At 38.6% G+C, this 14,368-nt stretch overlaps 1 protein-coding gene across 3 annotated transcripts in view; it reads left to right on the top strand.

Annotated features, from left to right (window-relative positions):
- Positions 1-14,368, top strand: part of LOC149821201 (uncharacterized) — an 82,595-nt gene that overhangs the window by 41,003 nt on the left and 27,224 nt on the right. For all 3 annotated transcript variants that reach the window (XM_089982798.1, XM_089982797.1, XM_089982796.1), the window contains 3 exons: positions 6,774-6,891; positions 7,905-8,015; positions 11,431-11,507. In XM_089982798.1, the coding sequence (XP_089838924.1) occupies positions 6,774-6,891; positions 7,905-8,015; positions 11,431-11,507 (306 nt within the window). The remainder of the gene's footprint in view (positions 1-6,773; positions 6,892-7,904; positions 8,016-11,430; positions 11,508-14,368) is intronic.

Raw genomic sequence — 14,368 nt, 5'->3', positions numbered from 1 at the left:
GTGGGAATTTGAGAAATAAAGGCAAAAAGCATGAAAATAAACAATTTATGAGATTTACAATGCTCATTCATTCTATCTAAGACAGGAAATATAAATTTTCATTCAAGATCTAATTATTACAAGATATGAAAATTTTATGACTCCAAGTAATGATATCTTCCACATATCCCCTGCAAAACACTTGATTAATATGAAAGAAATTGTACATATCAATGATGAAAGGCTCATATGTCAAGATATAAATGATAGAAAGATGGAAAACGACATATATACTTATGTACATATATATACATGCTTGCCTATATATACATACATATATATGAATATACACGGATATATATATATATATATATATATGTATGTATATATGTATATATGTATATATATATATATATGTATATATATATATATATGTATATCACATGTGATATGCACTCACTCTAGATGAATAAGAGTGCTGCTGTGGGTGAAGGTGACAAGGTGCAACTATGCTGAAACTGCAGCTGCCTTTACAGTGTTGAGGAGCCATAAAGAGGTGGTAGTGCTGTTGTGAACCAGAACGTGATAGTGGTGTAGTGTTTGACAGCAATGGAGATGTGTAATGCTGAGGGACATGCACTGGATGATGGTGAAGCATGCTGGGATTTGTGCATGTGCTGAAAAAGTGGTGACAGGGTGAAGGTCATTGGAGAGACCGTGTGGAAGGCAAAGTGTAGTAAGACTGCCACTGTGTAGCAGATATATGATGGCTGTGAAATGAAGTGCAGCATAGTGTTGTGCCGTGAAGAGGTGGGGAACAAGTGATGCTGAGTGTGATTACATAGTGGCTATGTGATGTGAGTGAGAGTGAGTGATATGTATTGATGGTGCAGACACTGTGAAAATTGCAGAGGAGTGAGTGTACTCTACAACCAGTTTGGTTGGATAAAAGGGTAGTTGACTGCAGTTGTAAGCCTTGCCAGGGCTGTTACAGCAGTGACATACAAAAAAAAAAAAAGGTGTAGTGAAATGGTATGCTGGTATGTGGTGAGGTGCTGGTAAAGTAGGTGGTTCAAACAAAGGGATGGGTAAATAATGCAGGGTTTATGGTGTATGAGTTGCAGTGGTGACAGCGAGTGAAAGACGACAACGAGTGAAACGTGCAAGGCGATGGAGGCACATCATCTGCTGTGGAAGCTGTGATAGCCTACAGAAATGGTTGATGCGGCCGTTGAAGCAGGCGTCACAGCAGGTAGTCCTTGATGAAGATTTCTTTCCCATACAACTGCATTGCTTGAAGGCAATCCTCCCAAACTATCTGATATCTTTTGGACAAAAAGATTTATGATTCGGCTGGTCCCGTTGACACAACACGAGACTGAAGATCATGACTTAAGCTATAGTCCCCAATAAAGCCTTTTAAAAAGATTACACAAAAAGAGTTATCCTCGAGATATATAAGCATTTTATGACTGAACCTGGAATAAGTGGATCAACTTAAGTGTTTTCATAGCTAAACTCCAAGTGATCATGGCCATATGTATTGATGTAGCTAGACCTCTAAAACTGTAATACCTTGAGACACCTTTTTTTTTTTTTGCTGATTTGAGTATATCTTACTGATCCCCCAGAATCCCTTCCCTTAAAGGATACAATCCTTGACGTGATATCGGTATTCTTTAGACATAACTGGTGGGCAAACCCAAATCATTTTTGGACAAGGGCCTGAAAGATTGGCTGGCGCCAACGCTGGAATTCAAAGTATAGAATCATACCTTTCTGAATGAGCTCCAGTAAGGCCATCTATTGAAGTGTTTGAGCTCTTCAAAGCCTTAGAGCTGAGAGGGTTATTATAAAGGAAGAGGTAATAGAATGTAGAGGATGTACAGGGAAAATCTATCAGATAAAACTAATAATAATCTGCAGCAAACTCCACTGCAGGAAAATGACTTTTGCTAATTGGATTTAGTGAATTGTATTTCCACCTCTGGAGCAAAAAAAAAAGATTTGGTTAGGGCAATAGTGGAGACCACCTTTATTTTGATCAACATATATCAATGTTCTGTTCTCATTCTATAGTGCATCCGCCCCTTTTTGGAATATTTTCACAGTATAACAAATTATAAAACATCATACAATCACGTTAAACCTATTTGTTTCCAACGACAACAACTTAGGCTATAACCCAAGGTTGTATGATGTTATATACGAGATGGAACAAGGAAAAACCTAAGGGATCAGAAGTGCAAATTTGTGATTGAAAATAAAACAGAGGATCAGAAACACACAGACCTCCACAACACGCTAAAATCAAAGTGAATTTCTGAAATGCTAAAATCAAAGTGAATTTCCGAAATGAACTGCGGAAGAGAAGAAAACTGTTAGAATTTATAACAAATCGAGATTAAATAACAACATATCAGTTGTAACCAGGTAGAATGATATTTCTGTAGACTATTCGCAGCTATCAAAGGTGCTTTAATGGGATGAAAACAAAACAACTAAAAAAAATGTGCCAAGTTAATCTAGTGAAGAGCATGAAATTAGGACAGCCGATCATGCACAGGTACAAAGGACTCAGGACTAAGGATGCTCTTAATCAGATGGGATGCTGAGTTATATGATGAAGCAACTAACCATGCTGCCGAAGGTCGGCTGTATCCTTCTGCAACTAGGCACGCCACACAAGAGTAGCAGAAATCGACGCCATGGGTATTAATGTATTGAAAGCCAGGGTCGCGAGTTTTCAAATATAGGGTGCAGAAGGGTAAAGCAAAAATAAAATGATCAACATTAATAGAGCACTAAAAGGAATTGGCAGAAACGAATACTCTACTTAATAATACTGAAAAGTGAAATGCCACAGCGAGGCATGGATAGATACGGTAATGAGGATTCAAGGGAGGTTACTATGTTAACAAAACCAAATGCCATGGCCGAATGAAGACAGGAAATTGATTTTCCAACACAGAGAAAATGACATAATCAAGAAGTTGAAAGATCAAAATAAAAACTAATGTTGAGAATTGGCAGGAAGATCAAATTGATAAAATATAGCAATCCTAAAATATACACAGACTTATGATCAACCAGAAACAAGGCATAGGGGTAAAGGTATACCACAACAGAACAATAAGAACCTTAAACAATCAATGGCGATGAAAAAAAAAAATAAAATATGAAAAATAGAAGTGCAGAATACAAGCCAGGAGACGAGGCGTGATACTGTATGGACTTAAGATATATAACTGAAACGTAAATAAATAAATAATGAAAGAGTGTCAGAATGAGGTCATTCTGTTAATATCGCACAGAAGCAAATCGATTTGTTATAAACAAATCGACATTACTATGGGTGCTTTGATGGGGCGAGAATCAGAAACAGGAGAAATCAAAAGAAGATTAAAGGAAAGAAGAGAAGAGGCTCTTACCTTGTTTGCAGAGAATTGAATCTCTTACAGACGACTGCAGAGGAGATGCTTTTGTAAGGAGACCCTTCTTCTGCTCTTACAGGGGAAGCCTCAGGGGAGGAAGGGTAATCTTTCTTCAGCGATGCCAAGAAGAGGAAGAAATTGATGTGAGGCAAAGGAAATGGATAGTAAGGGATGCTACTCGATGAAGGAAGAAAAGATGGATCCTCTTCTGAAGAAAAACCGATTGTGGATGATGTGTTACTTAGAGAAGGTTGATGAATGCGGAAAAAAAAAATGGGATCCCCTCGTTCTTCCCCGAGTGCTGCTTTTAAAGGGGAAGAACGAAGGTTCGAGAGGAAAGTCAGTTGAGGATCGAGGGTGAAGAACGAAGAAGGCCGTTTTGAGATCAACGATGGAAAGAGGGAGGGAAAGAGGAGCGGGAGGAATCCGTTAAGGCTTTTTCCTTTTTTCAAAAAGATGGTCCTCTTTTTAGGAAATTTTTATAAAATGGTTTTGAAAATGAGGTTTTTGGTAAAAATGGCTTCAAAAGCTTGAAAATCATCCGTTTTCTTTGTAGCTTTTCTCCATTTTTTGGTTTTTGCACTATCTTTTCATTTTTTTTTTTTGCATTTTTAGAATAAAGTCCTAAAGCTTGTGAGAAAACAAAGATTAAAACTAATTTTTTGGTGTTTTTGCAAAAATATTTACAAAAGGGAATTTTTCTGAGAATTTAAAAGCTATTTTTGAGAAAATTTCTTCAGAAATGGGTTTTGATCCAGATTTTTTTGGAGGAAATATGGATTTAAAGTACTGGATTCAGATCCAGAATTAATTTTGAATATAGCTTTATGGAATTTAATTCAGAAAATATGAAGAAATGACTTGATTTTTTCAGAAAACGGGGTTAGGGGCAAAAAGGATCATTTTTACAAAATTTTGAAAAATTTGGGGTGCACAGCTTTCCACATGCTTTATTTGTTCCTCTTATATGTTTTCTCACTCTACTTTTCATGTTTTTTATGTGTTTCCTAAATTGACAGTCAGCTTTTTGAGATGTTACAAATTTAATTCTTACACTAAAAAATCATGAAATTTAAGAATAGTCACTTTTATTTTAGTTTTTATTTGCATTCCATTTCAATTCTCATTCAATTCTTATATATATTGCTTTTTTTTTAATTTCTCGTTTCCTGTTTCCTATACAGTTTAAAATGCATTGCTTTTCGCTTTTTCTTCCTAGTCAGGCAACCTTGGGATATACAAATCCGTGTTGAGGAATTTGTGAAGTATAAGGCCACCATTTCGTTATTACAGAAAGTAAAAATAAATACCAGTATCATAAAATTTGCATTCTTATTGAAAGATGCCTAATGAGTGGAGGAAGAGTACTTTGGTGCCTTTATATAAGAATAAGGGTGATATACAAGATTGCACAAACTATCGTGGTATAAAACTCGTGAGTCATACTATGAAACTTTGGGAGAGGGTGATTGAGTCTAGGTTGAGGAAGGTTGTCATGATATCGGAGAATCAATTTGGTTTTATGCCTGGAAGATCAACCATGGAAGCTATACATCTTCTTAGACAACTTATTGAAAGATATAGAGAGAGGAACAAAGATTTACATATGGTTTTTATTGATTTAGAGAAGGCATACGATAGAGTACCTAGGGACGTTCTCTGGTGGACAATGATAAAGAAAGGTGTTTCTCTCAAGTACATTAGTATAATTAAAGATATGTATGAAGGAGTAGTAACCAATGTCCGCACTTGTGGAGGGGTGACAACCAATTTTCCGATAACGGTTGGGTTACATCAAGGATCTGCTTTAAGCCCTTTCTTATTTGCGATAGTGATGGATGAGCTTACGAGATCAATTCAAGAAAATGTACCATGGTGTATGTTGTTTGCTGATGATATTGTTTTGATTGATGAGTCTAGAGCTGGGGTTAATGCTAAGTTAGAATTATGGAGACAGACATTGGAAGCTAGAGGTTTTAAGTTGAGTGAGAGTAAGACTGAATATATGGAATGTCGGTTTAGTAAGCAACGAAGTAGTGATGGGAGTGTAGTGAAGCTTGGTGAACAAGATATACCGGTGAATGATTATTTCAAATATTTGGGATCCATCATTCAAAAGTATGGAGAAATTGATGGAGATGTAAATCATAGGATAAAGGTTGGGTGGATGAAATGGAAAAGTGCTACTGGAGTGCTGTGCGATCGTAGGATGCCATTGCGGTTGAAGGGAAAGTTTTATAGGACGACTATTAGACCCGCTTTACTATATGGTACGGAATGTTGGGCTGCCAAGAGACATCATATTCAAAAAATGAGTGTAGCTGAGATGCGGATGCTTAGATGGATGTGTGGAAATACAATAAAAGATAAGATTCGGAACGAAGAGATACGTAAGAAGGTAGGTGTTGCACCCATTGAAAATAAGATGCGAGAGAATCGTTTACGGTGGTTTGGACATATTCGGCGAAGGCCTAATGATGCTCCAGTTAGAAGGTTGGAGAAATGGGAAAATATATTAGTTAAAAGAGGTCGGGGTAGGCCTAGGAAGACTTGGATGGAGATGATAGGAAAGGATATGAATGCTTTGAACCTCACCGAGGACATGGCGTTGGATAGAAATGATTGGAGGAAAAGGATTCATGTGGAAGACCCAAAATGAATTTCTTTTTTGGTTCATATCGCTGACCCCAATTGTTTTGGGATGAAGGCGTAGTTGTTGTTGTTGTTGTTGTTGTATTGAAATATTGTACCTTGTTATCTTGGACATGGTCATTTTTACATTTGTCATTATGCTTTAGATAAGAAAAACTAAGCATCTTGGAAATCTTTATATTATTTTCTATTCTTTTTTTATCATGTGTTTTTAATATTAAGCTTGCTCATAACCACAAAGTGCTGTTAAATCTAGGATGGTCTGTGGTCTATTTAGATCAGTTTGATTAGGCAGCCACATGGGAGAGTCCTGCAGTCACTGCGAAGTTGCAGTAGCATTGACTTTTGTTAAACTTGTGACCAATTTTAGATCTTGTCATTCCTTTTGTCCCATTTTCTAGAAAGGCCCTTTTATATTCCAAAATCTAGCAATGCAGAGCTTGCACTTAGACTGGGTGAAGTACATGCCTTACAAAATAATGATTGGAGGTGATGGCTTGCTTTGGATGCCTAGTCCAATCTAAGCTGTCTTTGGTTCACTGTTATTTTAGACTGTACACTGTTCTCACCATGTAATGTTGCAGTATTTGTGCAAATTAGGGCATCTCATTCAAAATTTGAAGTCAACACATTATCCCTCTCCATTTGAAGGCTATAGTGTTGTTTGCTTCTATTAATTACTTGTATCCTTTTTTCCCTTGATAACAGGATAGATGCGGAAGTCCTAAATGTAGAACATAAACTCTATCAGAAGAATGCATTGGAATCATCTTCAACAGAAGGTCCTGAAGATGCAGATGATAGTAAATCTTCCATGTCTATCAAGGTATGTTTCAAAACTGGTGATGCTCGTCTGTTCATTGAGGAAAAGTTCTAAATGTGATTCCTTACTTTGGATCCATACACATCCTTCAACAATAGTGCCTATCTTATTTCTCATCAAACAACATTTTATTAAGAACATGTAGTTTGGTTCCTCGCCTTGCACATTTTTCAGCAGTTGCTGTTCAGTTGCAAACTGTGATAATCTTGATACTACTAACATGAATGCTTTGTGTGCTATTGTTGCTGCATTCATGCACATTATATGCTTTTATAATGATGAATGGTTGTTTGTTGGAAATGAGGCCATTGATCATTAACTGAATGCAGATATCTAATGGCATATGTGAATCATTTTAAGTTATTGTATTTAAAGCAGAATATGAGTGTTGGCTTAACAAAATGATGCATTTCTATTGCATATGCTGATTCTTCCTCAACTGCCGCACCCCCTTCCCCTTGCACCCTTCTCTCTTTCACACACTTATATACAGTTATTATTTTCTGAGCAATAAGAGAAAATTATTTGGTTAAATCAAAGATATTATCCGATGTTTCATCCTGTACCTGCATCATGTCAATAATGTTTTGATGTGGTCTGGTTTAATATCATGCTTAACCACTGCATATATGGGCATATATGCTCTTGTGCAAGAAGCATCAAGAGTGATTACTTTAAGTCAATGCTGCATTTTTGTTAAACAACCATTTTCTTATCCTTATTGTTTTTAGCCATTTACATTGAACTTGTTGAATTGGGGTCCGATTGTTTTGAAGGAAGTATCATCTCACTTAAATTATTGTAGGCAATTTATCTGAAAAAGGTCCAGGAATGTCAAGGGTAGTTTTTCCTGTTGTACATAATGTGTCACTTGATGCTGAATCACTGTGATGTAAAACCCTAAATTTGATAATTTCTCATCTGTTTCTCTGTGCCTAATAATTACAGTATACTCTGAGTGCATGTTTCTGCTAAAACTTTCTGCCATACATGATATTCCTTCTCTGAAACTGTAGGCTTTGAAAGATGCACTGGCAGAAGTGCGGATGTGTTCCACTTTGGAAGGGCTTTTGCTAAAGAAAAAGCTGATACATACTGGAGATTCACCTGAGATACATGCTCAAAAGGTTTGTGTTAGTCTCTTGGTAGTTTTGATTCAACAAATGGGGAGATGGGGAAACAGGCACCTCAGTTAACTCAATGATTGTGAATGCTCATAATTAATTGAAAAACCTTTATTTGGGATTCTGAATAAGATATTTGAAGGCCAATTCTGAAAATTATTTTGTATCGTGTTCATATGCATTTTTCGTCTTTATGAAAGGGCCATAGTTTGGCCTTGGTATGCTTTGTACTCGTACATAATAAATTGTCTCCCTTAGTTTAGAAAGTGTTCATGTGATTCTTCTGGAAATTGGAAGCATTCCACAAGATGCTGTTCATTCATACGTATTTGAGGCAGAAAGCAATACATTTTAATTGTTCACATAAGTTTCTGATATCTTTTGATACCCGACCTCTTACTATACTTTTTAGTGTTTGTTAATAAATTTTTACATTCTTTCATTTGAATTAAGAACAGAAATAAAGAAATCTAATAGCATAAAGCTTCTGTGATGCATGGGAAGGTAGAATTCAGTGACAATTCCATCTCATCCCAATTCATGTGGATGTCATATGACTCGTGGAACTTGGGGACCTCACTTTGACAACATGTTCCTCCATTTTCCAGGATCCTTTGATGGCTCATAAGACATAAAATTGTTGCCCAGTTTTCCGTAACTAACTCTTACAGGCCAGATCTACCTGCCATGCCCTTGAATTGGTTTTGTTATTCCTCGTCTAAGTCTTTTTATAATCACTTGAGTCTTGTTGCTTAGATCAACCTACCTTTGCTATTGTAAACTGGAACCATTGATTTAACATAAAATAAAAATCAGATGCATCTGTGCTTTAGGATTATTCATTCAATTTCTTCTTTTGAGAAAAATAAAATGATATTAGTGCCAGTGAAAGAAAATGCGTAAGGGAGATATAACTGGAGTTAAAACTAAGAATGTAATAAGTCTTATTTCATGGATTTCTTTCTCTTATATTTACTGGATTTATGTTTCTGTCTATCTCACATGAGTGCGGGTGTAGGGGTGCGGCACTTTAAAACAACTTGGGTACGAGGGTGCGGCAAAATAAATAAATAAATAAATAAATAAATAAATATATATATATATATTATATAATTTTTAAGTTTTATCAGTTAACAACATTAACACTAATGAAAAAAAAATTAAGTTTTGCCTGTGTGCCCTCGTAAACGTCGCAACACTGGCTCGAAGGCCGCGCAACTGCGAAGCATCATCCGTCGATTCCGACATCGAAAATATCAGTGCAGGAAGGAGAGCTGTTTCGACTCCCCACGCCAACACATACCGAACATCCGAAAGCTCACATAGCGGCAAGGGAACCAACAACGACAGAATGCTGCAGTTTGGCCTGCCAAACCGCATGTCCAAGCCCTCTGGCAAGATGCACAAGGAACCTTGCAATTGAGCCGTTAGCATCGAGTAGGGACACGATTCCGCTGCGGCAAAGGGAAAGCAAACACAGACACCCACAAAAGCACAAGCTGTGCGCACAACCATGTGCCCAATGGACATGTTGAGAAGCCGAGCACCCAAGCATCTCGTTGAAAATTAGCACTGCTCGCAGCCACGACGATGTCGTGCCCCTCCCCGACATTCTAAGAGGGAGAGAGGGAAGATAGAGAGGAGAGGAGAGCAGAGGGAGTCGGGGGCATACCTGAAGAGGTCCGGCAAAGCGGTCGACAACGGCGTCGGGGTCGGCAGAGAACAAAGGGAGTCAGAGAGGTGATGAAGGGAGGATTAGGGCAAAAAAAATTTGCCCTAATCCTCCCCTCTGCAGCCCATTTCATTGGACGATTTTTTTTTTTAAAAAATCTAAAAGATGGATCAAAATTACCCTGGGTGCATTGACCGCACCCAGGGTCGGGTTGACCGCACCCGCGTCGCATCTTGTCGATGCAGGTGCGGCACTTGGTTGGCCGAATCCCTGTGACATAGGTTTCTGTAAAATATACATGCTTTCATGTAATCATTTTGGAAACATGCTTCGCGTTAAAGACAAGAAAGAGGCACAAGAAATAGATGAGTTGGTCATGATCATAATTATAAGGTTTATATATGTCACTAGGCAGACAGTCCCCTGTATATTGGGGTTGTTTCATTTTTATGTCCCAGGTGCACTGGCATAGGTTCAGTCATGAGCTATGTCACATGGGTGCGGGTGCGGGGATTCAACACTTCCAAAAAACCTGGGTGCGGGGGTGCGGCAGGGGAAAACATGTAAATATATATAAGGGGGGGGGGTGTTCTGGGGGTTCCCCCCGGTGCGGGTCCCATGGGAAACAAAAGCACAATCGTTCCTTGAAGAATGGTTGTTGACCGAGTCATCGATGAACCAAGTCCTTGGCATCGACGATTTAGCTAGACAGCGCGCAATGGTTTGGTCATGGATCGACCAACTTGGGAATGTGCGTGTCACAAGTTCCTGCCCTTATGAGGATGGTGTTTGTGGGACTCGCATGGGGAGTTGAAGTGGCCAACTCTGGTGCTCAAAATCCAAGCCCTGTTAAAAAGGCAAATACCCACCCCGTGTAACCTTGGTGACTTCTGAGCTGGTCATCAGTCACCCCGCCTTGAATACGCACTATGTAGGTTCGACTAACTTGTTTCAAATGCTCGACTAACTTATTAAAAGCAAGTCATGCTCAAGAGTCGCCCAAAAGAACCAGTTATAGACTATAGTCGAGTCGAGTGAGTTTGCCAGGATAAAACAAAGAGCTATTTTGAGTGTGGTTGGAGAGTGCTGAACTGAGATGAAAGGCTCGGAGCGCGTGACAGCTTGGCACTCTATGGCTTTTTTGTTTCAAAAAGCTGGAAGCGTCGTCCAAAAGCAAAAGCAAAAACAAAAAGGAGGGACTACCTATACATACAACCAGTGACTAGTTGCCGCGTTACGCCTATCAGTCTCCCAAGCATCGAACAAAAAACGTTTCTTTGAAAATGAAAGGTCACATCGACCACGTCACGTAAGTCCAAAGACATATGAGGACGATGGAATGATCATTATCCTGGGCTTGGGCCTGGGCAATTTTTTTTTAAAATTCTGCTGCCCATTTCATAGGGCAAAATAAAAAAATGGACCAAAATGACCTTGGGTGCGGTCAACGCACCCAGGGTCGGGTTGACCGCACCCGGTGCCACACCCGCACCCGCACCCGCGTCGAGTCGCGTCGATGCGGGTGCGGCACCCTGCTAGCCGAATCCCTGTGACATAGGTCATGAGTTGCTGTCCGCACCCAAAATAGAGAACTTGGTAGCCATGTCATGACTTCCCAAACATGTGATAAAAGTAAATGTTAAAGATTAACCAATTTGACAGTTTATCGTTTCTTGTATTTATTGTACATGTAGAGAATCTTGTTTCCTTTGTTTCTTCAATTTAATCTATTTGTATGGTATACAGATTGATAAGTTGAAGATCTTAGCTGAGTCTCTCGCGGTTTCAACTGTGAAGACAGAAAAGCGCATCTCTGATAACAGGTATCATTTAAAACATCAAACATCAACTGCATGTGTTTCGTTGGACAAGAAAGTGACCCCACTATTGCTGTTTATTCTCTCTTTTTTCTAATTTGTACATTATTTGTTTTTTCTCTCCTTTGTATACAAATTACTATTATGTTATAGTTCCATGTTTTTTCTTTTTCTGAAGAATAATGAATAGCATTTATGATATAGTTATAGGTTGGCATCATTTGTGACCATTTAAAAGTTGAGAACAGTTCAATGATGCCTTGGGAGTTTTGGTTGTGTTCTTAGTATCAGCTTATATATTATATCTTAGGAAATGCACATAACCCCATGCACGTGGGGCCCACCATGGCAACACAAACACAAAATCCTCTTTCCATGCTGAAAGAGGACCTCGTTTTCAACGGCCACCCCCCTTTCTACTGAAATATTTCCCGTGTGTGTGTGTGTGTGGGGGGGGGGTGGTCAGACTTGAGTTTCATGGAAGAGAGCTCCACAGCAAGTGGTGCTGCGGCACCCTCTTCCATGGCACACAAATGTGTCCTTAATGTGCTTTACTAAGATGGGCTTAGCAATGTTCCAACTAGTATGCTAGTTTTCTGAAAGATTGTACAATTATGTCATAGCAAGGATGATCTACGAGCATGGGTATATAAAGAAGAAACAATGAAAGGAACACAAAGAGGGAGATGAAGAAGAAAACTTCATTACTTGAGAATCTATGTCACATGGGTGCGGGTGCGGGGATTCGGCACTTCTTAAAAACCCGGGTGCGGGGGTGCGGCAGGGGCAAAAATGTAAAATATATATATATATATATATATATATATATATATATATATATATATATATATATATATATATATATATATATATATATTTGTCCAAAAGTGTCGAATCCCCGCGCCCGCACCCGCACCCGCACCCGCACCCATGTGACATAATATATATATATATATATATATATATATATATATATATATATATATATATATATATATATATATATATATATATATATATATATATATATATATACTGGGGGTTCCCCCGATGCGGGTTTTTTCAAATTTGATTTTATATACAGCTGCATGATAGTGCACCCATCTCGTCAGGAGAACAGTGAATACTAATAGCCAGGCTACCACCATCATTATCATTTATTATGGAGAGAGAAAATCCTTTACAAAAAAGAAAGATCAACAAGGCTACCACCATCATTATCATTTATTATGGAGAAAGAAAATCCTTTACGAAAAAGAAGGATCAGCAAGGCTACCACCATCATTATCATTTATTATGGAGAGAGAAAATCCTTTACGAAAAAGAAGGATCAGGATTGAAAAGGCAGGAGCAGCAGCAGCTGTCAGCAATTTTTTTTTTTAAAAATTCCGCAGCCCATTTCATAGGGCAAATAAAAAAAAAATGGACCTAAATAATCCTGGGTGCGGTCAACGCACCCAGGATCGGGTTGACCGCACCGGGTGCCGCACCCGCACCCGCTCCCATGCCGAGTCGCGTTGACGCGGGTGCAGCACCCTGCTAGCCGAATCCCTGTGACATAGTTGAGAATGAATGAATAATACAAGTAGACCCCATTAGGATACACAAGAGGACAAAACTGATGACCCTAATCTATATTAGAAAATACAAGAATATCCATAAGAATAAATCTATGTACAAAAGACTAATTAGAAGGGTAACATGCTAAATAGTAATACATCCATCTCACTCTTCAACACTCCTCAAACTTGAGATGATACAAGAGGAATCATCCGTTTGGAAAGGAATGATTGAAAATGTAATAGAGCAAGGCTTTTGGTGAAAGTATTTTCAATTTGTTCCTTTGATATCAATTGCTCATAAGATATCACACCATCTTTATATGCCTTCCTGAAAAAGTGAATTTATTTCAATGTGCTTGGTCCTCTCATAAAACTTTGGATTCTTTGCAATGTGGATAACACTCATATTGTCACAATACAAGGGAGACATATGAAGATGGTGTGATATCTTTGGAGCATGTGAGTTAAGGAACATATTGCAGATACTTTTACCAAAAGCCTTGCTCCATTACACTTTCGGTAATTCCTTTCCAAACTTGGAATGATTCCTTTTGCATCATCTCAAGTTTGAGCAGTATTGAAGAGTGGGATGTATTACTATGTAGCATGTTATCCCTCTTAGAGTATGCAATCTCCAAGCCAAGAAAGGATTTCAAGATACCTAGATCTTTCATCTTAAAAACATTGCCAACTTATTCTTAGTATTCTTGACTTTTTGCATATCATCTCTTGTAACAATCATGTCATCAACATACAAAAGTAGTAGGCACTTGCCTTGAGAGGATAAAGACATAAACAAATCAGGGTCACGATTGCTCAAAACCAAGAAATTAGACTGCATCACTAAATTTCTAAAACCATGCACATAGAGCCTGTTTTAGCCAGAGTTACCGAAAGCGCCTAGGTAAAAGGGGAAGCGCGCTTCGGAAGCGTGAAACGTCGCGCTTCCGAAGTGTAAGGGGAAGTGTCCCCCTTTTTTGGGAAGCGCGCTTCCCCCACGCTTCCCCATTTTTTTCGCTTCCCCCTCGCTTCCGGTTCACTTCCTAGGTCGCTTTCGAGATGGTTCAGAATTTTCTTCTAAGTAGTCCCACGCTTCCCCGCTTCCTAAATTTTTGAAAGTGCCTCGCTTCCCGCTCCCGCTTCCCGTATCGCTTCCCGCTCCTGCTTCCTCGACTGGTAACTCTGGTTTAAGCTCATGTAAGGCTCTCTTTAGTATGCACTTTCTGCCTTTTAAATTTGAATACCCTGGAGGCAACTCTATATATACTTCTTCATTTAGATACCCATTTAAGAATGGATTCTTTA

Source organism: Nuphar pumila, chromosome 12, assembly GCF_984573655.1.
Source record: "Nuphar pumila chromosome 12, dmNupPumi1.hap1.1, whole genome shotgun sequence".
Classification (NCBI taxonomy): Eukaryota; Viridiplantae; Streptophyta; class Magnoliopsida; order Nymphaeales; family Nymphaeaceae; genus Nuphar; species Nuphar pumila.
The sequence above is the reverse complement of the archived record's forward strand: the minus strand, read 5'-3'. Positions and strand labels throughout refer to the sequence as shown.